At 40.4% G+C, this 27,593-nt stretch overlaps 1 protein-coding gene across 3 annotated transcripts; it reads left to right on the forward strand.

Moving 5' to 3' along the window:
• Window positions 1-27,231, forward strand: PRXL2A (peroxiredoxin like 2A). Of its 3 annotated transcripts, none has more exons than XM_042458030.1 (6): window positions 1-154; window positions 16,671-16,850; window positions 18,636-18,730; window positions 22,051-22,191; window positions 24,633-24,797; window positions 26,820-27,231. In XM_042458030.1, exons 2-6 carry the CDS (start codon window positions 16,673-16,675, stop codon window positions 26,928-26,930), a joined length of 690 nt encoding a protein of 229 aa, XP_042313964.1. In that variant the 5' UTR covers window positions 1-154; window positions 16,671-16,672; the 3' UTR covers window positions 26,931-27,231. The 3 variants fall into 3 exon arrangements, with proteins under 3 accessions (XP_042313964.1, XP_042313966.1, XP_042313965.1); XM_042458032.1 differs by having other exon boundaries at window positions 75-95; XM_042458031.1 differs by lacking the exon at window positions 1-154 and adding an exon at window positions 9,965-10,115.
• Window positions 27,232-27,593: the final 362 nt, after the last annotated feature.

Below are 27,593 nucleotides of genomic sequence, written 5' to 3' on the forward strand. Positions count from 1 at the left end.
CTCGATTAGCCGCCCCTGGGCGCAGGGGGACTTTAAAGGCTGGCGCAGGCAGGCAGCCACAGTCTTGGAGCTGCAGCAGAGGCGGCGGCTTCCAGGTGAGAAGGAGGAGGAGGATGATCAGGCAGCCCCAGCATCTCTGGCCTCTCCTCTGAGTGTGAGTACCAGGCTCTGCACAGCAGCCAAGCCTTGATCCTTTGGTGGTGGCTGTGTGCTTTCAAGTCCTTTCTGACTTATGTTGACCCTATCCTGGGGTTTCCTTGGCAAGGTTTGTTCACAGGAGGTGTAGTTTGTCATAGCCACCCTCTGAAGCTGAGAGAGTGTGACTTGCCCAAGGTCACCCAGTGGGTTTCCATGGCTGAGCAAGGATCCCAACCATAGTCTCCAGAGCCATAGCTCACTGCTCAGACCCCTTCACCACACTGGTTACAAGCCCCATAATAGGAGTCATTGTGGTCATAGTCATCACTCTGTGTGTGTGTCATTTGTTGTGTGTTGTGTGCCTCTGAGTCATTTCTGACTTACAGCAACTCTAAGGCTTAGAGATTTCTTGGCAAGATTTGTTCAGAGGAGGTGTTTGCTTTGCCTTCCCCTGAGGCTGAGAGAGTGTGACTTGCCTAAGATAGAGATGGAGATAGAGGATTGCATATCTCCATAGGAGTCATTATGATCATCATTGTATGTGTATCATTTGTTGTGTGCCTCCAAGTTGGTTCTGACTCATGGCAACCCTAAGGCAAACCTGTCATGAGGTTTCTCTTGGTAAGGTTTGTCCCCAGAAGGGGTTTGGCCATGCCTTCCCCTGAGGATGAGAGAGTGTCACTTGCCCAATGTCATCTGGTGCTTTTCATGGCCAAGCAGGGATTCAAACCCTGGTCTCTTTGGACACAAGGGGGGGGATGTTCTCCTCTGCAGCAGCCACTCCATGTGCAAGACTTTCGCTCCCCCCCTGCCAAAGAAGAAAGAAAGAAAGAGAAAGAAAGAAAGAAAGAAAGAGGAAAAGAATGGTTAGAGGGGGAGCTTTTCATTCTTCCTTGGTGCAGTCTAGTAAATGTAGAAGCGTAAAATTCAAAGACATAGCCGGGTTAGCCTTGGAAAATCAGCATGCAGAGGAATCTTGCAGCACCTCTGAGACTAACTGAAAGTCCAAGGGTCAGACTGAGTTTGCAAAGGTGTCAGAAGGCCTTTATTCGAGAAAGGGTCACCTTTAGATGTGTGCAAGGATATTGCCTTAGAAGGTCTGTGGGGGAGAGATTCAAAACCTACCCATAATAAGCTCAGCACCCTTTTTGATGCACCAGCTAAAATGCCCTAAAAGAGTGCTAGCGTTGGTGTTCTCCAGATCTCTTTCTGGGGCAGCTATTATTTGATACCTGCATGACCCAGCAGTAACAAATGCCTGCAGTCTGCAGTCTCCATCTTGAAACTGAATCTAATCCAGACCTAACCGACCATAATATCTTGCTTAATTTTCAGACTTTCTTTCTTTCCTTGCCTAGGTTTTTGTTTTGTTAGCTTTATGAAGAATCCTGAGGAACGTGAAAGCTTGCTTGCTCCTGTTGTGTGTGTTGGGTGCCTTCAAGTCATTTCTGACTTATGGCGACCCTATCTTGGGGTTTCCTTGGTTCAGAGGAGGTTTGCCATTGCCTTCCCCTGAGGCTGAGAGCATGTGACTCGACCAAGGTCACCCAGTGGGTTTACTGGATGAGCTGGGAATCGAACCCTGGCTTCCAGAGTCGTAGTCCAACACTCAAACTACTACATCATTGTGCTAGATTGACTGGCAAACACACTGTTTTATCTGAATGAAGAAATAATTGACGCCTCTCCCAGCACACACACAGCCTTGAATTTCAGATACAGCACATATGTATAGTGTGTATTTTGGCTGGCCCAATAAAGGTATCACTGTTTGGTCGATTTTTTGTGTTACTGGATTTGCTATATGGCTACCCCTGAATGCTTTCCTATAGGTTGTGCAAAGCAGCTTCGAAAATACCTTCCAAATTTGGTGAAAATCCTGTTTCAAAAATTATTAGAGTGACTCCAGGTTCCCCTAAAGTGCATTTCATATACACGAAATAACGTACCGTATGTTCTAAGTCACATCCTTTCAAAGGCATTGCCTAGCAGTAAATGTTAACATTTTAAAAGCCCTTTACAAGTGAAAGTGTGCGTCTTTGAATTGCAGGCATATTGATGCAAGTCTCTCCTTCCCCTTCTTTTATAAACTAAGGGGCCAAACAGACAGGCCAAAATAAAGCTGCTTCAGGTCACTTTGGAGGTATGCTGTTTAAATTATACAGACATCTTAAGAGACCAGAAGCTGCGCTCCAGTCCTTAGGACTGGAGCACTGCTTTGGCGCTGCTTCTGGCCTCTTAAGATGCATGTATCATTTAAACAGCATACCTCCAAAGTGACTTGAAACAGCTTTATTTTGGTCTGTCTGTTTGGTCCCAGAGACAGTATCTGAGTGTAAATCCACCTCACCCTCCGCCATGTACCATCATACAATTTTTTTGCAGCAGTAGAGATATGCTTATAACTGCAAAGCAAATAGACTACCACTTTCTATCCGTTTTAGGCTTGGTTTATACGGGAGTCTTTTGAATGCAAAGGTGTGGGACAAAAAAGTTTACTGTGGGTCAAAAGCTTCCTTTTGCTGTCTTTTCTCCCCAAAATGTTTTGGCTCAGTAGGATTACAGACTGAAAGCAGTGGGATTTACTTCTAAGTAAACAGGAACAGGATTAAGCACAGTCAACAAAGGATGTTGTTGATTCACTTTGTAGGGCTGGAGTATTTCCTAATGCATTCATCTTTCAGTCTTTAAGTACAGGTTGGAATCAGAATACTAATGAAATAGATCAAAATGAGACTACAAGTGTGACCCTAACCATGCTGACCCAAAAGCATATTCCCCATGGGGTCCAGATACCATCACTGCAAAGGAGGACAAGGCACCGCAAAATGTAGGGCATTCAAGAAAAAATGTGGCTCATGATGAAATAAAAGCTAAGACCACTCATAGAAATGTAAATTCATGCTTCTTAGTCATGCTCAAAATGGAGGATGTTTTGGGATTCCTGCTGGACAGAAGGTTGAAATGTGGTACATGTCCTAGAAAAAGTGGATGTCTGGTCTCCCTAATATTCCCAAGTAATAATTTGAAATGACTTTCTCTCTCTAGCACTTAATTCCCCCCCCCCAAAAAAAAAGCATGGTCTTGATTATTCCTTTTACAACATATGTCTTAGCTGAAATGTCATTACAAATTTTGTTGAACTTTCATTACCTGTAGTTAGCACAATCCCATGTTTTGGGATTCTGGGAAATAAAGTCTAGCAACATCTGGAGGACCACACATTCCTTGTCCCAGATCTAAACTTTATATTCTAGAGAGGATGGAGAAAGGCTGAACCAGCTCTCCTAAAATGTATACATTGTTGTTTGGTTTTTCTTGCTTATCAAAGTTGTATTGTTTACCACCGCTGAGTATTTTGTTTAAATAGAAAAACAATTTATAGGTGGAATAAACATAGATTTAAAAGTTTAATATTAGGAGACAAACAGAATACAATCCAAATATTACATGTCAGTGGGCTGGTGGATAGGAGCGTAGTTCAAATGAAACTGGGTATCATTTAATGTTCTTATGTCTTTAACAGCAGATTGACCCCAGGGCATAAAAATGGGTGTATTTTTCCCCCACAACTTGGAAATAAACATCAATATCCACTAATTCCCTCTCTCTCAGGTCCTGTTAAAAAGACCACCAATTGTAGCAAGTTGAAAACTTGCCCACCTGACAGAAAAGCCATCATGATTACATTTTTAAATGTACCTTACAACCACCATAATGGTCAAATGGTTGCCCTTTATTTTGAAGCAAAGAGAGGTATCCCATTGGCATGCATGGCATACTGGTTAGAGTACCAGTACAACTGGAAAGACTTTAATTTGAATCTCCTCTCAGCCCTTGAACTCACTGGGGAAGCTTAGGCCAAAAATCACACTATTTTTTACCCTGATCTATATAGAAGATTATTGTGGGGATAAAAATGGGTGATGAGAGAAATGATGGATGCTGTCATGAGTTCATTGGAAGAAAGAGGGAATATAAATTTAGGAAAGAAATACATAAACTCTTTTAATTGTGTATGTCAACAATGGAAAACATGCACAATTATATATTGGAGTGATCAACAAACAGAGCTCAATAAATATATCAGCAAAACCTGCTGGCTTCTGGCTTCTTCTGTTTTCCCAAATAAAACTGAGTCATATCCAAGATGGTAATTTAGTTCACTTTTGGGCTAGGCACCTGAAGAAGACAAAATTGAAAATGTTTTGCTGATTCATTTATTAAGTTCTGTTTGTTAATCATGATAACAAATAGATACCTTTAGTGATTAATTGCATTCTTCTGGGATCAAGAACAAACTTGTCAGAGGTGCTTTTTGCTTGTTTTTACATCAACTCGCTCCCTCTCTCCTTATAGAGGTATATATACAGATTAAATATCCTTTAATTCATAATTCTGACATAGTCCAAAATTGTCCAGAGGGGTGGATGGGATAATGACACCTTTCCTTTCTGCTGGTTCACAACATTATTTAAAATATTGTGCAGAAAATTACTTTAAGGTTATGTTTATAATGTGTATATGAAACATAAATGAATTTCATGTTTAGACTTGGGTCTTATCTCCAAGACATTTCATTATGTATATGCATATATTCCCAAATCCCAACATTTCTGGTTACAAGCATTTCAGATAAGCGATACTCAACCGGTATATACTGTATATAGGTATTCATATAGAAAAGCCATATGGAGTCACAACCACTTTCTTATTCTTTGTTGAGATTAGTAGTCTGGATCTTTTTTGGTTTTGCAGAGTACAGTTAAAACTCTCCGAAATCTTCCCGGATGGCTTGTCTACTTGTGAAAGTCAATGCCAATTGATGAAATTAATACTAACTGAGGGATTCATTTCTACAATTTAATACTTAGAAATGACTACTTTACAACAGGTTACAATAGGAGTATGGTAATTCGATAACTGTGTTAAATTCCCCCCCCCTTTTCCCTCCTTCCTAAACTTTCACATGTGTTTTCCAAACAAAACATGATTTTGTTGGGGACACAAAGAGAACAGAAATGGGAATTAAGGAAATCTTTTATGACCTGAATCCAGTTGGGAGGCAGTATAAAACCATTGTGTAAGCATGGTGTGTTAAAAACAGTCCAATCCCTTTATACTCAGTCTAATACTTGCTACCATTCTTTAACCAAGAAGAGTAGCATGAGATTCTTTCTCCTACATTGCAGCAAAGCCAATTGCTTCTGGAAATGGGAGCTCAGTATTTGTGTTAAAGGCAGTATATTTCTTCATAATCAAACACAATGAAATTAAGTCAGACAGTTCTGATTTTTTTTAAAGTACTCAAATATTAAGTGTGCCAAATGCCGAGTGGATTATTTCCAAAGTAAAGTAGGTAACAAGTGTTTTGCAGTATCTGTCCCATGATCTTTTTTATCTTTTGGTTACCAATAGGGCATAGGTTGGTAGGACAACTCACCGGGGTACAACTTTTCATTTCTGTTGCTGAATTTGCAGCACAAAGTGGTGTTCTAGATCAACAGTGCCCTTTTTACTTTAAAATAGGGGGTTACATCCTGTGGGACTTCCCCATTCCCAATATTTTAGGACTACAACTCTCTGCATTCCTCACCATTGGTTATGGAGGCCAGAGTTTCTGGTGGTTGTGGCTCAGCAGCATCTGGAGGGTTGTATAATTCCCCCAACCCCTACTTCAGTCATCTCCTTGTGTACCGTGTTTACAGCCAGATTAGTTCTTCTGGGAGGCTTCTGGTAGCCAAGATCTGTGGTCTTCAAGGGGAAAAAACAGCACTTAATAGGTAACATTTTGCTTTTTTCACAGTGCTGAGGGGCAGATCTTGGGAGAATGCAAAAATGGATAGGAACTGTGTTTTCCCCACTCCTTGGCTAAAAGAGCCCAATGGCACTATTGATTTAAATCCTTAATTGTTGTATAATCGGCTATTGTTTTAAGTTGCAGGAGCAGGATGTTGCAGCCGTATAGTTTGACACTACACTGATCTTTTTGAACTGGAGCGTGGTAGAGAATTGGACCTGGGTTCAAATGCTAGCTTGGACATGGCTGAAGACCATGAGAGTCCAGCACAGCTTGAGACTGCCTGGTTGGGAAGACCTAGACCAATCTGCTGACTGGCCTAAGGCAGAGTTTTTCTCAGTTGAAGCCTTGCTACATTGAGATCCTTTAACTGGAAATGTCAAGGACTGAACCTGGGGCCCTTGGTATGCAAACAAGCAGTCTATCCTGACCCAGGTGTGTGTAGATTGCTTGTGTGTAGGCCAAAAAGTGCTGTTCTGTAGAAATAAACATGATATTTAAATGCCAGTGCATCTGTGGGTTTTGGAGATGGAGTGGTTTGCTTGTAGATGCTTACTGTATACACATTAGGTGCGTTTTAAACTTGGCCTTGGATCTCTGGTGTTTGTAGGTCTACTCCAGCTGCAGAATTGGGGCTTTATTAGGGGTGGGGAGGGTGTGGGAAAAACACTCAAGAGAATCTTTTACCCAGTTAGATTTATGATGGTTGTGAGTGAATTATGCAAACAAGGTTAAATTAATAGCTAATAGACCTGCTTAATTGTTCTCCTCAAGGCTTAAGTGGATGATCAAAGTAAGCCGAGTGATTTTGCATTCTCTTTTATGACTAATGCACATCTGCAGGGTGTTATTAATACTCTCGCATCCAATTAGATTGCTGATACAAAAGTTACCTGGTTGGTGCTGTGGGGGATGAATTATTTGAAGCTCTGGGTGAGCAGCTCTGACTATCTTGACTTGCCACGTTTGTCTTGTACTCAGCCTTCAAGTCACCCAGGATGGCACGTGGGTGGCTATATTATTTCACTGCCAACAACAACCCTGTGAGGGAGAAGGGGAGAGAATGTGACTGATGTCCAGGCCTTGGCTGTGGACATAAGAGCTCAGTAGGGATTGAAGCCTAGCTCTGCCTGACATGCACCCAATGTTGTTATCAGCTACACCAACCTTCCCTTTCCTGGCATCCTCCAGCTGTACTGGATGACAACTCCCATTGTCTCTAGTCAGTATGGCCATAGACCATACTGGCATGTGATAATTTAAATTGTAGTTCAATACTTCTGGAGTGTGTTGGGTTGAAGAAGTCTATACTATACAATTTTACACATTATATAGAGGCAAATGGATTTGCTATTGTTTTTATATTCAACAGGTAGCAGCAGTGTGTGTGATACCTATTTATACTGCATTCATATGTTTATCTTTTATAAAAGCATACTCCTAACCTTTTTTTAAATGTAGACCTAAATGCATAAAGATGTTAAGTGATCCTGACTTTTCTGTTTCTAGAACATGGTTGGGAATCATGTGGCCCTCCAGATGTTGTTGGACTGCAGGATCCATTAGCTTTGGCCAATGGTGAGAGATTCTGAGGAGTGCAGTCCAACAAAAACTAGAGGATTGTATAACTGCCACCCCCATTCGAAAAGAAGAAAGAAAATGTAAGCTGAAGAATGAATGTTAGTTTATTCTTTGATTTGTCAGCTTTGCAAGTAGCAAGGTTCAAGGACCTCTGGTGAATAATAAACATAAAAGGTAAAGGTAGTCCCTTGACATGAATGTCTAGTTGTAACTGACTGTAAGGGGCAGTGCTCATCTCCATTACTAAGCCAAAGAGCTGGCGTTGTCTGAGGACTACTCCAATGGCCATTTGGCCAGCATGACTGCACCAAATGCTGTTACCTTCCCACTGAAGTGGATCCTCCCCCCCCCCCCGCAAGTTCCAGAACTCATGCATATTCAAGCCCTATAGGCTTGAGTGGGGTGTGTGCATGTGGGGACGCCCCATTGTCATTAATGACAGTCACCCTTGCATGAATTTTCAAGTCCGCAAACTTGGAGGGGCAACTGTATATAAAACATTTTTAAATGAAACAGCATCCCAAGTCAGTCCTTTACAAACATTCTGTTTTAAAAGGCTGTCTGAACAGGTAAGTCTTAGCCTGCCAGCGGAAGGCCAACAAAGAGGGGGCTATTCTAGTGTCTCTGGGCAGGGCGTTCCAGAGTCTAGGGGCAGCCACTGAGAAGGCCCTCTTTCACGTCTCTACCAACTGTGCTTGTGATGGTAGTGGAACGGAGAGAAGGGCCTCTCTATAGGATCTAAGAGCCAGGACCGGTTCATACAGTAAGATATGGTTTGCCAAATAGTGTGGGCCTGACCCATATTGGGCTTAAAGGTCATAACCAGCATTTTGAATTGTGCCTCAAAACAAACCGACAGCCAATGGAGCTGTTTCAACAGGGGCATTGTGTGGTCTCTGTAACCTGCCCCAGTTAGCCTGGCTGCAGCTCTTTGGACCAGCTGAAGTTTCCAAACACTCTTCAAAAGCAGCTCCACATACAGCCTGTTACAGTAGTACAAATGGGATGTAACCAAAGCATGTACCACCGAGGACAGATCCTGTGTTTCAGGGAATGTGTGCAGCTGGAGAAGATGCTTTAGCTGTGTAAAAGGACACCTGGTCACTGCAGAGACCTGGGCCTCCAGGAGTACCGCCGAACTGCGAACCTGCGTTTTCAGGGGGAGTCTAACCCCATCTAACAGAGGCTGGATCTCTGTTCCTTGATATGCCTTCCCACTCACCATGTGCCCCTTTGTCTTGTCTGGATTAAGTTTCAACTTGTTTACCTTCATCCAGTCCATTACAGGCACTGGTTTAGAACCAGGACAGCTTCCTTGGATTGAGATGGAAAGGAGTAGTAGAGCTGAGTGTCATCTGCATATTGACGGCACCGCACGCCAAAACTCCAGACAACCTCTCCCAGCAGTTTCATGTAAATATTAAATAGCATGGGGGATGACACAGAACCTTGAAGAAACCTATAGACCAGTGGCCAGGGGGTCGAGCAGTAGTTCCCCAGATCCACCTTCTGGGTTCACCCCTCCAGGAAGGATATTTTGATATCCATTGCTGGGGGAGAGATCCTGGAACCAAAGCCTAGCAGCTGCTAAGGGCCCACTGTAAATAAAACGTGGGCCTGCAAAGGAAAATAAGCCACTCCAGGAGAGTTTTGTCTCTACAGTGGATCCTTGTTATATGCTGGGGTTTGGTTCCAAGATCCCCCGCGTATAACAAAATCCGTGTATCCTCAAGTCCCATTAAGTATAATGACATAGCAAAATGGTGTCCCTAATAAAAAATGGAAAATCAAGGTAAATTTATACTTTTTTGGAACATTTTCAAACCATGTATGCTTAAATCCATGTATAAAAAATCCGTGTATAAGAAGGGCCGACTGTATTTTCTTTTTTGTTTTTGTTTTCAGGGTTTTAAAATATTTATTTATTTATTTATTTATTTATTAGTGAGAGGGCGGACTCAGGGGTTACCAATATGGCTTTGAAGGGACACATGACAGCAGCATGATTTCTATCTCACCTCTGTTTTCTATGTTAGCTGTTGTGAAAGTGAGAGAACCTTCTGGGAGTGCCCACGTGCCTATGGTCTTAATATGTTGTCCATGGCTACAGATATAGATGTCTGCCTGTGCTCTATCAGGCTTAACAAATGCTTTCTATGGTTTAGTCACATCTCTGAGCTTATCTGCAAGTCTGTGATAAGTGTGGCATCTTCCAAAGTGCCTACAGACTATGTTTAGCTTTTGGAACCAAAACTAACGTACCCTAACCATAATCACTTCATCTAACCTTGAAGAGAAAACTGGGAACTCTTGCCCAATCTCCTAATGCCCCATCCTTGTTTCAACATTATATGTGTTGAGTAAAAATCTTTGGAGTGATTTGCTTGCGCTTAGCCCCAAGGACTTTTCTGGCTGGCAAGGTGCCCGATCCTGCCCATGTTCTTGGCTTTGAGGAGGAGAATTAAAATCCTCCTGACAGCATGAGCCTTTTCACACAGTAGCTGCTTTCCTCGGTTAGAGGAGAGGACTCTTGGTCTCTTCTGATGGATTCCAGGATCTCCCTGTGTCTGCAGACTTTCTAGCTGTGTGGATGCTGGTAAGTGTATTCACCTTAATGTATTTGGAGTCATAACTGAGCCCCTAAGGGCCTGCCACCTCAGTAACACAATTTGGTGCTTTTTAGAGCTTGGGGTGGATGTTTCCTCCCATCCACAACTTGCAGAATCTCCCAACCAGTATGGCCAATGGGGATTCTAGGAGTTGTAGTAAAAACAAAACTAAATCCAGAAACTCTTTTCCCAAGCTTTGGTGCTAAAGCATGTTTAATATATTTTAAAATGAAAAGTAGATTGTTCTTTGGGGTTATCTCCTCTGTTTTGCTTATTTGTGTGTTGACTGTTTAATAAACATCTGCATTTGGTGATTGAGAAAGATACTGTACATGTCTTAAGTGATGACAGTGTGATAAATGCACAGTACACACAAAAGCACAAATTGCACAATCTGGTATGCTTTGTATCATAGGTCACAAGATATAGTTTGCATAGTTGATAATTGCAGGAGGTCTTAATTTACTCATTGCTTATTTGTATTGTTGTTTTTTTTAAAAAAAGAACAATGTGTTAACCAAGTAGATGGACATATTTTGTTGAAATGATACAGCATTTGCATGTTATTCCAACATGACTAATATTTGGAGGAGAAGGGATGAAGCTGGGAAATGGCATGGGGAAAAGGTTTGGGACGTTATCAGACAAGGGAAATTGGAAGTATAATCCAATGGCAATCCAAACGCAATCATGGGGTTTCACGTTATTGTGTGAGCAGTGATCACATGCAATTTAGGGCAATAGCAAGCTATTTTCGGGCAATGGGAAGTCAGTTCAAATGCAATTCGAATTCACGTAAATTCGCTGAACTAACGAATTCACGTGAATGCGTTCTGGCCCCACTTTCTTTTCATTTGAAATTAAGAGAAATTCCTCCCATGTGATAAACTCCTTAGTCTCCCCTCATTTCCCAAGTCTGAGGACACTTTCACACCATACGATGATAGTGCTATGATTTCTCTGTAACTGTCATGGCAACATCACATCCTGGGAGTGGCAGTTTAGGGATGGGCATTCACAACTCTTAGCCAGAGCTTTGATGGCTCCACCAAACTACCAATCCCAGGTTTCTGTGGGATGCTGTTATGACAGTTAAATTGTCGAGTGTGAAAGGGCCCTAAGCAAAGGGGCCTCTAGAGTTAAAATACCCGCCCCCCCCTTTTTAAAAAAGATTGGGAGGCCTGATTTACAATCTCCCATTGTTCTGTTCTTTTCTTGTTTGGCCATTTGGAGATGTAGAAATGTATAGGGATAGAATGAATAACTGAAAAGAATTATAGGTATAAAATGGAGGAAGAATACAGGGGAGATGAGGACTTAAAGTGGGGAAAAACGTGGTATTCTCTATGCAAAAAACAAGATTATCTGCATAGAAAACATGATTTTCTCGCAGAAAATGACATATCTGTGCAGAAGATGCTCTTTTATGTGCAAACATACAAATCCATGTGCAATTGTTGTTGCTACTATGTCCAGCAGATAAGCCCCAATCTGCAGTGTTTCTCACAGCAAGGAGAAGAATGGTAAAATTATTCTTGTCTGTGAGAATGAAATTTATGGAGATTTACTTCCCTATAGTCTTAATACCATAATAAGTACAAGTGAAGCAATGGTAACAAAGCTGCACTAACCTCTGCAGATATTTCACATAAGAAAGTGTTGTCTTGTACCAGCTCAGCTGTGTCATTTAGCCAGACCTTGACTAGTAGTTTGTCTTCATCGCTTCATGCAGAGCTCTTTCCTAATGCTACCATCTGAACTGTTTTACTAGAACTGATGAAGGAGGGAACCAAAGTGTGTGCTTTGGCACTGAGTCATGTGAATCTTCAATTGCAAGATGTTACAGAAATGACAAACTAAGATGATCCATTGTAGTCTTGAATGCAAGACGTGAGGCCATTTGGAATTGGTACCACTTTGTCTTTTCAATGGTAAAATTAAAACTATAAACCCACTACTCACATTTGGGGCCATTCTCTCTATATTTTGTTCCTTCTCTTCTTCAATTCTGTTCCTCTTCAGTTCTGTTCGACAGGTTACAAGACAGATATACTAATTGGAACAACAGGGGTTGACAGATCAAATGGATCATGGGGCCTGGTTGTTAGCTTCATGCTCTTCATCGGTTCCTGTCTTGTAATTCTTAACTGTGAAGCATCTGAAAATGACTTCTACATTGTTCCCATTGAATGCTCCAAGTTAATCTTGTTTAACAATAATCATGTTTCAGTAAAAGCCTGTTAGAAAGCATTTAAAAATGGTTGATCAAACTTTCTAATACATAAAATGATGTTTCACAATACAGTTTGAGTATATCCCATATCTGGAATTCCAAAATTTGAAATACAAAAAATCCAAAATTGTCCACATGGGTGGCTGAAATAGTGACATCTTTGCTTTCTTACGGTTTCTGTATACAAACTGGTTCATGCATGTCATTATTAAAAATATGTGTATATAAGGTATATATGAAACATAAATTAATACCATGTTTAGACTTGGGATGCATCTCCAAGACATTTCATTATGTATATGCAAATATTCCAAAATCGGGGGGGGGGGGGTGATCCCAAATCTACACCACTTCTAGTCCTAAGCATTTTGGATAAAGGAGACTCAACTTGTATTAATATAACAACCCAAAATTTTTTTTCCATTAAAAATTAAAATTAATGCAGAAAACCCTGGTTTAATCCCCCCCCCCACTCCAAAACCAGATGCAGGGACTGCCAATTTTAATATCCTCTGGTATATTGTGGTTAGATAGTACTGCGAACCTTGCTCATTTTAAGTTATTTTGCTTTCTTTTCAGTCTCATCCTGGAGGAACTCAGATCTATGCCAAATAAATAAACTGAAATGCAAGCTGCCATTTCTGCCATTTCATTTCTTCCAGATAATTGGACCTCCTTATAATTGGATTGTGTGTTTGCTTATATTACCAACTTGTATGTCCTTTGTTTTTTGTGGGTTTTTCGGGCTATGTGGCCATGTTCCAGAGAAGTTTCTTCCTGATGTTTCGCCAGCATCTGTGGCTGGCATCTTCAGAGAATGCTTTGCCTGGAAAAAGTTGGGTGTATAGATACTGTGTGAGCCTAGGAATGCAGGAGTGATTTGCCTGTGTATTATTCTGTGCTGATGGGAGGCTAATGCCAAAGAGGATTAATGTCTGTTAATTGATGATCATTATCTGCTGGGAAAGCCCCGGCTCTGAATGGTTTCCTATTTGCATTTGCTGAATCCTTATTTTGCTGTTACTGAGGACTGGTAGCCAAATTTTGTTCACTTTAAGGGTTTCTTCTTTCTGGTTGAAATTGTCCAGGTGTTCAACCGGAAAGAAGAAACCCTTAAAGTGAACAAAATTTGGGTACCAGTCCTGAGGAATAGCAAAATAAGGGCTCATAAAATGCAAATGGGAAACCATTCAGAGTCACCACAGATGCTGGCAAAATGTCAGGAACAAACTTCTCTGGAACATGGCCACATAGCCCAAAAACCCACAAAAAACTATGGATACCAGCCATGAAAGCCTTCGACTTTACATTGTATGTCCTTTGTTTTAAAAATCTGTCCTAACAACCTTCGTGTGTTTCAGCCCTCTCCTTTCGATAGTAAAATGAATGCTCTCTAGTGCAGGGGTAGGCAACCTATTTGAGCCAGGGGCCGGGTTGCTGTCCCTCAGACAACTGGAGGGCCGAAGCCAAAAAATAAATAATTAAATATTTTTTTTCAAAAAAAAAAATTAAATATATAAATAAACCAGGACAAATGTAGGACAAAATTTTCAAATGGAAGGCACTTTTTTTTAAAAAAAAATGGAGGACACGTGAAAAAATTTGCTGATTTTTTTAAAAAATGTTAATATAAATGCATGTTTCTGAGGCTTCTATAGACAATTGCCCCCCAAAGGCCCCGGCGGCAATTGGCGGCAGGACCGGGCTGGGCCCGGTCCCAAGGCCTTGCCGGGCCACATCCAGCCCGCGGGCCGCAGGTTGCCTACCCCTGCTCTTGTGCTTGACTCCTTTTCATGTTTATCATAACTATGGTGTCTCCAGGTTGTCTGTGTGCACATGTGTATGTTTTAAAATCTGGAGTTCACAGTGATAAGGTCTGAGAATTCTTGCTCCATGACATGCAACTTGCAAAATGCTGTGATGCCTTTCTTTGGAATATTACGCAAACAAGATAGTGGAGCTTCCAAGGTCAGGTGTGAAAAAGCTTATGACTCAATTCCCTTTGAAACTATGTTGTAGGTTATAGGGAGCCTAGCATAATCATTGCTGAATGTAGCAATGGGGTAACAAATGAGTACAAAAGTTTCCTTCACAGTGGTGCCATTGATATAACTGCTACTGAAACTTTGGCTCAGGGAAAGATTCTCATTGATTCCCAAGAGCCTCACTGACAAGTGGATGGACATTGCTTTTCTTCATATCAGATCACTGATAGTAGGCATCTTATATTTTGCTTGACCCAGAGAGGTGGCATTCAGTTCATTGTGTTCCCTTTAAAGTCAATATCAGGTATGTGGGATCTAATGTTCCCCGCCCCCATTCTTGAGATCCACGAACCAGTGCCAGCTGCAAAAGATATAAACTTCAATTAAGTAATTTTTACACCTAAACTGTGTTGTGATGACCAGAAATAAACAGAGGTTACTGCCTTTTAGACATACAGTACATTATCTCTTTCTTCATTTCAGGCAGAGCCTCCAAGAGAAAATTTGGAAGGCAGAGCAAGCCCACTTTTGGGCCCTGGGTCTTCCAAAATTGAGGCTTTAAAGTCCAAATGGTTCTTAAATTCAATTGGACTTAAATTCTCAATTAAATATGTTCAATAAATATGATGGTATAACATAACATTTTAAAGATATTTTTCCTCCTTTTGGTGTACGATTAGGAAAGCATAATGGAACACGATTTTCTTCTTTGCCTCTTTTTTTCCTGTCATTTTTGCCATCCTAGTTCGTGAAGATACAGTCTAAATGGGTGATTTAACAAGAACTTCTCAAATTTGCTTCTAAAGGACACAAGTAAATCTATATTATATATGAAATAGAGGCCTTCCTGGCTACAGTGTCAGTGCAGGCTATGATCAACAATCAGAATTCAGAAGTCTAAATGAATATACACCGTTTCACAAAGTGAAACAATCCATTTGTTTCATAGTAAAAATTGACAGGACCTAATAAAAAGCTGAGGAAATAACCAAAGAGCTACATATTTGCTAACCTTTGCAAAATAATGCAGTGGAAGAGGGCTGGGAGGGCATTTTTTTAAAGGAGGAAGTTGTCAAAATTAATGGGCCCATTCTTAGCTCTCTGGTTCCTGGACTAATGTATTGGCTGAACCCCCCCTCATATAGGCCCTGATTTCAGCAGTATAATAGAGGAATTGGGAGGTGATACTGAACTTATCATATGATGAGCATGCACATATCCTAAAGAGCCCTATGAAATGAGTAGATAAACCTCTACATTTATTTAGCCACTGACAGTGTGACTAGAAAAATCCATTCTATCATGCCACATAATAGCTCCGAATCAGGTCCTATGCTTCTCCCCACTTCCTGTGCCCATTGAAGACCACTCTGGACTTCAGTAAGGGAATTGGATATGAATATACAAAGAATACCTCTCTACATTTGGGACTACGTGCATTTCATGTTAAAAATGAAATTATGTGCTGAAAGAGTCCATTTTCATTGATAGGCCACAATATTCACCTTGTCATGAATGAGTTGGAGGACCCAGTTAGGCACTAAAGACCCACCATCAGTTAGTGGTTATAAATAGTTTTATATGTTTTAATTGAGGTTGTACCCCACCTCAAGCCTTGGAGAAGGTAAGAAATCAAATGGTAGATGATGATGATGATGATTACACAGCCACCCTGAAATTTCCAAAGACTTCAGCAACTATTGCTTGCATGCCTTGAAGATCTATAAGGTCTAGAAATTAGCTCTTTAGCGGAAAGCATCAAGGAAAGCAGTTTGAAAGCATGTAAAAATGCAAGTAGCTAAATAGGTGCCACTTCAGTGGGAAGTGTTCTGTGCAGTCATGCTGGCCACATGGTCAGAGTCATCTTTGACAACACTGAGTCTTCGGCTTAGTAATGGAGATGAGCACCGCCCCCTACAGTCGGACATAACTTGACAACCTTGTGAAAGGAGAAATTGTTACCTTTACCTTTACATCAAGGAAAAACCACCTTACTTGCTGGCCCTAAGCTGCAAGATAAAAATGCAGGTGCAACATTGGTCTTGAATACATGGAGTGGTAAGCAGATAGATCAGACCAATACCCAGTCCTAGTCCTGAAATGCTTTTTGATCCATGCAGCCAAGCAGTAGTTTGATGATATTTTCTTGGAGAATGCAAGCAGTGGGTCTGAGTAGGGAGTTCCTTGAACCTCAGTACCTTTTTGACAAGATCATCACTTCAGTACTCTGGATAAGACTAGCTTCTTCTAATCCTCTAATTTGGAAACTTTGTCATTTCTGTTCATTTGCTTCATTAATGAAGTCTGTTTTCCTTTGTTTCTAGACATGTGCTCACAGCTGGAAGTGGAGTCCTTCTCTGTGGCAATGTGGACCATTGGGCTTGGAGCCATTGGGGCTGCTGTGACAGGGATAATCCTTGCCAATACAGATTTATTTCTATCTAAAGCAGAAAAGGCCTCACTGGATTTTCTGGAGGAAATAGATCTGAAGACTATTGGAGCAGGTAAGACTTTGGGGTGCTTCCGTGAACTGTTTTTTTTTAGGAAAGAGGTACAGTATGTTCTGGAAGCTGTCCTGGGGTGAAACTACATAATAAGTTAGGGGTTTTTATTTTTGTATGAAGTTTTTCCACAGCAAGCTGTGCTCAAAGGAGTTCACAACAAACACCACTTGCCAAAGTATGTCACATTTGAGAAGAGGAGGGAGGAGAAGAAAATAATTTTATAAAGCATGAATGAATTCAGATTAAAACTATAACACACAACACACACAGTATGAATTAAACATTGAAATGAAATTGTCAATGCTTAATACTTTGTTTTTGGTAAACAAAAAAAACAAGCTTAATACATAGAAAATGAAATCAAAATTAATAGACTAAAAAAAGAGCAGCATGAACCATTATTATTATTATTATTATTATTATTAACCTTTATTTATAAAGCGCTGTAAATGTACACAGTGCTGTACATACAATCTTTTTAATTAGACGGTTCCCTGCCCTCAGGCTTACAATCTAAAAAGACATGACATAAAAAGAGAAGGGAAAGGAGGTGGGGCTAATAGGCTAATACATATAAAGTACATAGCAATACAGGAACCATCACTGCTGGCACTTACTGTACTGCATCCCAAGGATCCAAAGCAGCCTGGGTCAACTATAGTTCACAGGGCAGGAGGGTCTTTCTCATCAGACCAAATGATATTGGGCTGGTCCCCATATTTCTCCTCTAACAGCACCAAAGGGAAGTGTTGGGGAGTGGTAAAGATGATCATTGAAGTGCAGTTTCCCCAGGCTTCTAAGGGTTCTTGGCATCACAGATGACATGGAGGTGTTTGTTGTTGTTCTGTGCCTTCAAGTCATTTTCTAAAGAAAACTCCTTATCCTGGGGGTTTTTGGGGGCTGAATCTGTGACTTAGCCAAGGTCAGCCAGGATCAGAGTTCGATTTTCAAACCATTGCACGATACTGGCTCCCATGGACTGCACATAAAGATGTATAGTCCCTATTAGCTGCAGCCCAAAATGCTTGAGTTGAAAGAACTCCACTGAAAGGCATTAAGGAAGAACTGGATAACTCAAGAGACATTCTCTTTCTTTTCCTCTGAGCAAAATATAGCCATATAGCACTTAGCCAGAAATGTCTACTTAAAGCAGTAGCATGGCAAACAGGAATTATTTGATAATATACAGTACATTTTTATTGACTTACTTGTTAAAAGACAGTTCTCAAAATATGTGATGACTACAAAAAAAGGTCACCATTTAGAGATAAATTGTGGATTTTTCCATCTAACAGAGAGAGAAAATAAATAATAGCAAGAGGTGTTACAAGGTTTGTAAATTATTGTTTCTTAAAACCTTTTGATGTTGCAAAACATTTTTTTAAACATTTAATCTTTTTGGTATGGCTAAAGATTTATAGATTATGTATTATCTGTTTCTGTGAGACAGATTTGTAGCTTTGGAGCACTCCTTATTTTCTGTCTCTCTGTATGTGTTTTGTTAGCCTTTACTCCATATTTCTGAAATAAAGTGCAGTTTCCTTTCCAGTAAAAGATTTGGCCATTCTCTGCTGTTCTGGTATAATTCGTGAGCTTGTGACATGATGGTTTAGGTGGATGAAAGGATTCAGTTCGCCTTTGGTGGCTCATGGATCTTGTCAATTGGATAGTTTCCAATAAATAAAATGAAAACAACCTAGTACATGACAATAAATATGTTTTCTAACAAAATCCTGCCTCAGTCAGTGAGATGTACTGCAACCTATATTGTTGTTTATTTCCAAGGAGAGCAAAGAACCTTCAAAGCAGAGGAGCTGTGGAAGAAGAATGGCGCTGTCATCATGGCAGTGCGTCGACCTGGATGATTTTTATGCAGAGAGGTACTATGAGTGTTTCTTTGTGGGTATCTCTGGAGAACAAATGGTCAAGTTTAACCAGCTGTTATTTCAAGAAGCTTCTAGATTAGATGCAGAGATACATTTTTAGTTTTCACTTGCTACACTAGATCAAAGGTGATCAAGTGAGGTCCCCTTGGGGAGAAAAGAAGTATCCCACTGAAAAAGCCTCTAGGGTAGGGATAAGAACTGTCCTAGAAGTGGTTGTAGTTGTTGTTGTTATTGTCATTGTTGTTGTTGTCATGACCCCCTTCTTTAAAAAAGATTCTAGCTTGTAGTGCTGGGGTGGGATCTGTAAGGGATTAAGAAGCTACGTCGGACCCCTAGGAGACCTGAGAAGTCTGTAACCCAACCTCACAAATAAAAATTCAGAAATATGGTTTTTCCCCAGAGTGCATCCAAATCCCCTCTACCATATTTTGGGATACCCTTGGGTCATTTTAGGCCAAGGAAAACAAATTTTATAATGGGAAGTGAACCAGAAGTCATCTTCAAAGTTATGTCCTATGAGAGAAAAGGCCTCTCCAGGCATGAAATATCTCAGGGGAGGGATGTGGCGAAATTGCACCCTAGAGGGCCTTTGAGCATTTTTTTTTTTTTAAATGTGAACCCCAAGGAGCCACAGAAATGGCCCTGCAGCTCCATACAGCCCATGAGCTGCATTTCCCTCCTTCTGCCTTAAGGAACACATTTGGCCCTCTAAATGTTGTCTCTTAACAACTGAAACTTCTGTATGTATCATAGAAGGGATGGATCAAGAATACTTGAAATTACAGAGCTGGAAGGACAATGAGACATAGGCTGCTGTCATACTGCAGAATTAACATACTTTGACACTGCTTTAACTCTCATGGCTCCATCTTATGGAATCCTGGAATTTGTTGTTTCTTGTGGCACCACAGCTTTGTGACAGAAAAGGCTAAATGTTTCATAAAACTAAAGATCCCAGAATCCCATAGCATTGAGCCATGGCAGTTAAAGCAGTGTCAAACCGCATTAATTCTGAAGTGCAGATGCAGCCACGGATTTGTATGAGACCCCAAATGATAAGAGATCTGAACATGATTGTGCTAATATTTCTTACTTCAAGCAACATTCTGCCATCTACCCACCACCCTGAAACAGCAATCGTGCTGATTTTGAAAGCTCAGTAGTTTCAGGTCTGGATAGTACATGGATTTACAACCCCCAGGGATCACCAATATTGATAGGAAAGACTCTTGTCTAAAGCTTGGGAATGACATTGCTGCCAGTCAGAGGTACTGGTGTAGAAAGGCCAATGGTCTGACTCAATATAAGGCTGTTCCCTGATTATCACACTCCATTCCAGGTTTGTATTTGAATAAGGCTCTCATCATTATGTGTATGTTAGGGATATGTGGTTCTGGCTAGATACAGTTCTGGTGTGTCAATGTTAACCTCTATAATCACTGGGGCCCTGTTTAAACATAATGCCACAGGCAACAAGTCTTCACATGCTTATTGATGGTTGTATTTTATTCTTTTAAAAGGTTTTATGCTATTTTCAAAGAATAAAATACAACCATCAATAAGCATGTGAAGACTTGTTTCTTTTTTTTACTTGTGAATCTTTATATGTGCTTTCCATACCTGTTTGTGGTTTGATCATAAAGCCAGCCCCTTAGGGAAGAGCTGTAGCTCAATGAGTACAACACCTGCTTTACAAACAGAAAGCCCCAGGCTGAACTGGGAACGATTCGTCTGCCCTGCGCTGAGAGCCAGCCTCAGTGGGCTGATCTGGTTATAACACTTAAGCAATTTCACACTGTCTAGCATTGCATATACACTGGCTTCAGTCGTCACGGAAGCTTTGCTGTAGAGAAGTCATTTAAAAAAAACTATGTCCAATGTAAAATCAACTGGGGAAAGTTTTTTTTTTAAATCTTTATGTTGGCCTTAATAGAGTTCTTTTTTCACTTGCAAGTTCATATGGAGGCAAAAGAAATACAGTATGTGCCTTTTGTAGCTACTTCTGCCATACTGTGGATTATAAAGCAGTGTGCTTGAGGACTGTCTTATAGCAGTGTCTTCTCTCCAGCCATGGCCCTGAATTACATTTACAAGATGTGGTCTGGTGCCAATTTGAAAAAGCTACTCTCTGCCTCTTTGTCCCATAGCTTTTAAAGTACTGGTATCTCTCATTTTGTAAGAGACCCACTCTTTTGTGGGTCACCAGAATGAAAATCAAATAGATTCAAAGAGAATTGATATAAAGTAATGGATAAATACTGACTACTAATTAGGATGGCTGTCTCTTGCTTCCATCTTTTGGAGTAGCTTGTCTCTTAATAGTTCTGGGGAACAAGAATGGGAGGATGATATTGTACTCTAGTTTTACTTGACTGGATTGAAAGCAACCAGGATAAGTCTTTAGTCTAATCCTTTACAGCTGGTCTTATATGCATATTTGGTCCAATCCTGCAAGTACATCTGTGGACCCTAAGCATGTTGCCAATTGTGCTCTGTTAAATAATTTCATTCTGGATTCTTGATATTTTTATTCATCGCATTTGTTTCTGCTCCTCCTTTTTAGTCAGTTTAAAAGAAATGTAATAGGGAATGTCAACAGGCCAGGCTGTGTTGGGAACGTGTTAATGTTTCTCCTATAACTGCCTTCTCCCTATTGTTCTGTGCTGGACTCTTGAATATTAATTGTGGAGATACTGTAGGGTGTCTTGATACAGTGGGGAGACTCTTCAGCTGCTAAATCCTGCATTAATTTGGAGGCTAGCTTTCTTTAGTTTATGAAGTGCAATTCTACAGCCTAAGAAGATATAAGGATCAAAATACACATGTGAAGCCTGATCCTCTGTTGAATTGGTTGGTCTTATTACAATAAGAAGGAATGTAATGTGATAAATTATTTAAATGATTGATTTGAATAGTAAAACTAAAAAAAACTTTATTAAATCTTAGAGCAAATGGCAAAACTAAAGATTAAAAATGAGGTCACAGATTGCAGGCTAGCAGAAAAAAAATCTTTACCAGCTGTCTAAACACAGAAAAAGAGATAGTCTGTGGCTCTGAAAGAGTTCTACAGTTGAGACATCATCACTGAGAAGAACCTGTTCCTTAGATATTTACCTGTACCAAACTAGAGCTCCAGTTCTAAAACACCATTCCACCTATCCGGCTGTGATGCCATTTCAACCTGAATTCCAAACTTTTAAATTAAATTAAATTAAATTGCAGCTCATCTTTTAATGGAGCAGTGCTGACCACTCTGAAACAAGAATGGGCATAGACTATAGCCACATAACTCAGAGCTCTTGTATCATTTTTAGGAGGCTGCTGAGCTGTCCTCTCTGAAGCCTCAGCTTGACCAGCTGGGCGTCCGTCTATATGCTGTTGTGAAAGAGAACATTGGGACTGAAGTGGCGGATTTTCAGCCATATTTCAAAGGGGAAATATTTCTGGATGAAAAGGTAAATTTAACTGTTGATTTGTGTTCAGTCTGAGTGTATGTGAGAGAGTATGTGTGAATGAGTGGGAAGTTACATTAGAAACTGAGCTTCTCTTATCTAAACAGATATAAATATTCAAGACTTAAAATCTATTCTTACTTAAACTGGCCCTTGTAAATGTGGAAGAGAGACAAATGTGACAAGTCAGCATTCTGGGTAACATTTGCATTAATTATTATTATTATTATTATTATTATTATTATTATTATTATTATTTATATAGTGCTGTAGATTTGCACAGTACTGTACATACAAATAATAAAATGGATAAAAATGAAACCTGCCAATGGTGTACATTCTACAAAATACATATAAAGCAATAGGTAATAATACAGGATAGAATTAGATCAAATAAGCAGGAAAATACCCAGGCTATAAGCAGTAGCATTTCATCCTGCTACAAAGAGTGTCACGCTTGCTATCCAGCTTATGGGCACATTTTTTGTGCCATTGCTCTAGATTATCAGTTTTTCAGCAGCCTCAGAAATCAAATCTATTTATGTTAATCTGTGATTGCCACCTGTGAAATCCCATTGTGTGCATGCATGGAATAGTCACCATCATCAGCAGAGCCATTGTAGTAAGAGATGCAGTTTATAAATGTTTACTCTTCATACATTTCCTCAAGTCCCTTCTGCTATAGCTGGAGGACAGAAAAGATGCTGGCATGTAGAAGAGCTTAACTGCTTTTAGCTACTACTTAAGAGGTTAATTGGCTTTCGCATTACTATTTATGAATCGTTAATGGTGCTATACAGTTTAGCTTTGAAGTACTGGCATGTACTTGCATGATTTTCCTATAAACAGGCATAGCTGAAGAGAAGAACTAGGACAACTATTTGGTTCTCTTCATCATTTTAATCTTTTGTTGGAATTGGATTGTGTTCTTGTAAGGCACCCTGTCTTCCAAAAGGAGCAGCTAAAAATAGAAACATTGCAGCCAGAAGTAATTGGGTGGGGACCTGTGGTTCATCTCTTTGGTTTATTAATAGCAGATGTGCCTTGTGAGGTTTGTTTGCATGTTTCAAGGTGAGAGAAGCTGTTTTACAAAGAGGTAGATTTGTAGGGTTTTGATTTGGATAAGATGAAAATGTCCTCCCCTCCCCACCTTTTGTGGTAATTATGATCTTGTTTTCCATACCTTACATTATAATACCTATACATGCCCAGAGCTTAGAAATGTTTTGCACTGCAAGTCTGAGAATCTTCTACCTAATGGCACTGCTGGCTGGGAAATTTTTGAGGTTGTATTCCACAAAAAGTTTTATCTTCCAAGCTTTGATCTGGCTCCTACAATTTATCACACATGCAAACTCAATATATGATTCCATCCCATTCATCCCCTTCTACTTTGATTAGTGTCTGTGCAGATTTCTTCATTATACCTACAAGGAAAGTGGATGGATTAAGGAGCCTGCTGGAGTTACAACATTTGAAGCAACATGCTGCAAAACACTGGGGGTTTTATGCAACTATTCCTTTGGTTACTGAAATTTTTGCAGGCATCTCCTGCATACTTTTCAGAAATGTTCAAAGAGTGTGTTTGTTGTTTTTGCTGCAGCAGACTCAGGGAAGCATCTAGCTGGCGATGTATATCTGAGCGGTTTTATGGCTATATGTACTACTTTGGACCTCCTTTCTCCAGACCCTTACTCAAACAGTTGTCTTTCTCTGGCCATTGATCAGCAGTGGCAGTGTGTCCGAACTGGTTCTGGCTGCTTATGAGTATTGAGGGAGAAAGGAGCAGCCAGTTGGTAACCAAAGAGACAGAAATCAATCCGGTGACCCCCAGTTGTTCTTGCACAGCTGAAAAGGGTGGGATGGGGGGGTCAACCAGGCAGAGAAACTCTGCCATCTCCCATGAGCATTGTGGCAATGATTGTTAGATTGATGTAGGATCTCTTCTTCAGAATTCTGGGACCCCTTAAAAACAAATAGTTATAGCATAAGCTTCTGAGATAAGCAATTGAGCTAGCTGCTTCCCATGAAAGCCTATGCCTTAATAATTTTTTAGTCTTTAAGGAGCCACAGTATATGGATTTTAATGCTTATCTTTGCAGTCATAAGGGCTAGAAACTTGTTTTGGGATTTTTGCACAAAATCCAAGATTTCCAGGGTTTCGGCTTCTTTGGGTCCAGTACATATACTGTGTCTGCAGTCCTGTGGAATGGCAATTGACATATGACATATTCATAGTGAACCTAACTTTGTTTCAAGCTGCCAAACTATTCTAGCCCAGGGTAATCTCTGCTGAAATTAACATTCTATTTAAAGTGAAATTTGCAGATGATAACAATATCTGTCTTTATTCCACATAATTCTTGTCAGTAAATGTCATTTTAGTTCTTTAAGAAAATCTCATAGAGTACTTTTGGCTGAGTGTTTCTCATCTCATTCTGCAGAAACAATTCTATGGACCTCAGAAAAGAAAGATGTTGTTCATGGGCTTTATTCGCTGCAGTGTGTGGAGGAATTTCTTCCGTGCATGGAAGAGTGGATATACTGGCAACTTGGATGGAGAAGGCTTTGTTCTTGGAGGAGTTTTTGTAGTTGGTCCTGGAAAACAGGTACATGGTAGGGAGTGCAAAATTGAATGTTCTTGTTTTGGGGTTTGGGTTTTTGTTTTTGTTTTGTTTTGTTTTGTTTTTTACATTTTGTAGGATTATATTTTTTGTATATATAATGTAGCAGAACTAGCCCAGTTTCTTGGTCAGAGATACTGCTGTTCAGCAGAAAATGTAGCACAGAAGTTGGGTATGGTGGCGCCCTGCCCTGGAAGAGCTGGATGCAGTCTAGGAGTACTCCAAGACCCCGTGCTGCCTCTGGACTCTCAGGCAGGAGCAATGGCAAGGAATTATTTCATACACCATTGTTTAATAAAACAGCTATGACCTTGAGTCAATCTGATTTGGTAGTAATCATCGACACCTTAGTTACATTGCATCTTGAGTATTGCAGCGTGGTCTACCTGTAGCTATTGTCGAAGTGCGCCTAGAACAGCAGTTCTCAACCTGTGGGTCGCAACCCCTTTGGGGGGTCAAACGGCCCTTTCACAGGAGTTGCCTAACACCACCAGAAAACACATATTTCCGATGGTCTTAGGAACCGAGACACCACAATTTTATGGTTGGAGTCACCACAACATGAAGAATTGTATTAAGGGGTCGCAGCATTAGGAATGTTGAGAACCACTGGCCTAGAAGCTTTAATTGTTGCAAAACCTGGCAGCTAGGATGCTAACTAGTGTATGGTATTGGGATCATATTACTCCAGTACTGAAAGGAGTTTTGGCTTAACCTTTCAAACTCTTAAAGAGTTTGTGTCTGGCTTTTTGGGAGAACTGAGGGGCAAAACAGACGGCCCCGAAGCAGCGGCTTGATGCTGTCCCTTTCAATGCTGGATCAGGCCCACAGCAACTGCACGCCACGGCCCCGATCCAGCACTCTGCAATGCCAAAAAGAGCCAGCAAAATGCCACTCCTTTTTAGAGTGGCAGAAAGGTACCTGTGCTGCTGCGGCAGCAGCTTTTCCATGTTTCTTTGGCACATCACATCTAAATGCTGTGCCAAAGAAGTGGCATGATGCTGCCTGTCAGGCAAGTGGCATGACACTGCCATTGGGGCAGACTTGGGGTGGGTGGTGGGCATTCACCACGCCCCTGCTTCACCCTGATGCCAGTGTGTTTAGCCCCTGAGTTTCTCTTTAAGAACCTGTCTGGATGCTAAGAATTTCAGAAGAAGCTTTCTTAAAAATACATCAGCACAGGGTTTCCTCCTTTGTTGCTCCCAGATTGCGGAGTTCATACTCTCTCTTTCTTGAGTTCAAACTCCCTTTATTTTTAGGTAGGATGTTGAGATACATCCTTTCAGTCTGGCTCTTTAAACTCTCTGTGATTATTAAATTCTGCTTGCTTTTGATATTTCAATAATTCTATTGTTTAATTAGTTTAGTGGTGTTAGCCTCCATGAGCATTGTTTTGAATGGGAAGGTACAATAAAAATGAAAGAAATAAACTTCAGAACACCAGAAAATATGACCAAACAATGCAAGAGGTATTGACAGGTTAAGATCATGAGTATGGTGAAGAGAGTACTAGTGAACAACGGTTCTTTCCTGAAATGGGCAGTCTGAGACATTTAGTAAAAATGTACAAGCAGCAATAGTTAAGGAACCTCACAAAGTTATGACACAATTTAAAAGAGAGAAGTGGAATGTCTGGAACTGGAAAGTGATCTGGGCTAAAATGGGAATATCGAAGAATTACAAGATGCTTATATTTTGCTTATAAGACTTAATACTTGATAACATTACCCATATGTAATCAAGAGGGAAAGTATCTCTTTAGAAGCTGTACATCATGCTCTTTATTGGACTGAGTACTTTGCAAGAGTCCTGTTTTATTTTAAAATTTCCTGGTTAGGGCTCAAAATGTTCCCTATTTGAAAAAAATAAAAGATTTTCATTATATGGCCTTTGTAATCAAATTCTTTGTGTGTTAAAATTAGAGAGTTAACAGTCTTGTACATTATAAATGGTTTGGAAACTTTTGAGAAGGTGTATCCCTGATCCATATTTCTCCTCTTATTTTAGGGAGTTCTGCTAGAGCACCGTGAGAAAGAATTTGGAGACAAAGTGAGCCTTGATGCTGTCCTTGAAGCTGTCAAGAAGATCAAGCCGCAACCTTCAGAACAGAAGAAATAAACATACATGCTATCCTCTTAGTATGCCTGGGTGTAAACTCACATTAGGTTGTAAAAACTTCCCAGAGACCAGCTGCATAATGCCCAGCTGTAATGGCTGTCTACTACTGTTGGCTTCAGATACCTGGTGATTCCTTCAGCCTTTGTTTTACTGGATTAATGAAAGGCTTGGTCTGAAATCTTAAGATCCAGCCAAGATAGTTTCCAGTTAGAACAATACTGCTAGGGGTATCGGGGTATCTGCATGGAGAACAGATGGAGGAAAACTAATAAACACTAAATTCAAAGTTATTACAAAATAAGACATTGTGTGTGGTTGTTGTTTTTGTAAACTCTTTACCACACTAGCTGGCCAAGTCCCTATATCCTAATAGTTCTCACAGAGTTGGATTTTTTTTATTCTCCCACAAATATCAAACTAGACACGGTATTGGAGGGCAAAAGTGGTTTCCTACTGGGCCATTTTCTCCAGTCAAAAGTTACTTGGGGCTGCTCTTCATCCAGGAACCAGGGGATATAAGAAGTCTTTATAGCTTCTCCACTCCCCCAGCCTTGAAAATCCAAACATGGATTGCCCATCTCACTTCTAGGTTTGTGACTTTCTACAAGTTATGTTAAATGTGTTACTACATTTGGACCACAGACCATTTCAAAAATATATCCT

Source organism: Sceloporus undulatus, chromosome 3 (genome assembly GCF_019175285.1).
Source record: "Sceloporus undulatus isolate JIND9_A2432 ecotype Alabama chromosome 3, SceUnd_v1.1, whole genome shotgun sequence".
NCBI lineage: Eukaryota > Metazoa > Chordata > Lepidosauria > Squamata > Phrynosomatidae > Sceloporus > Sceloporus undulatus.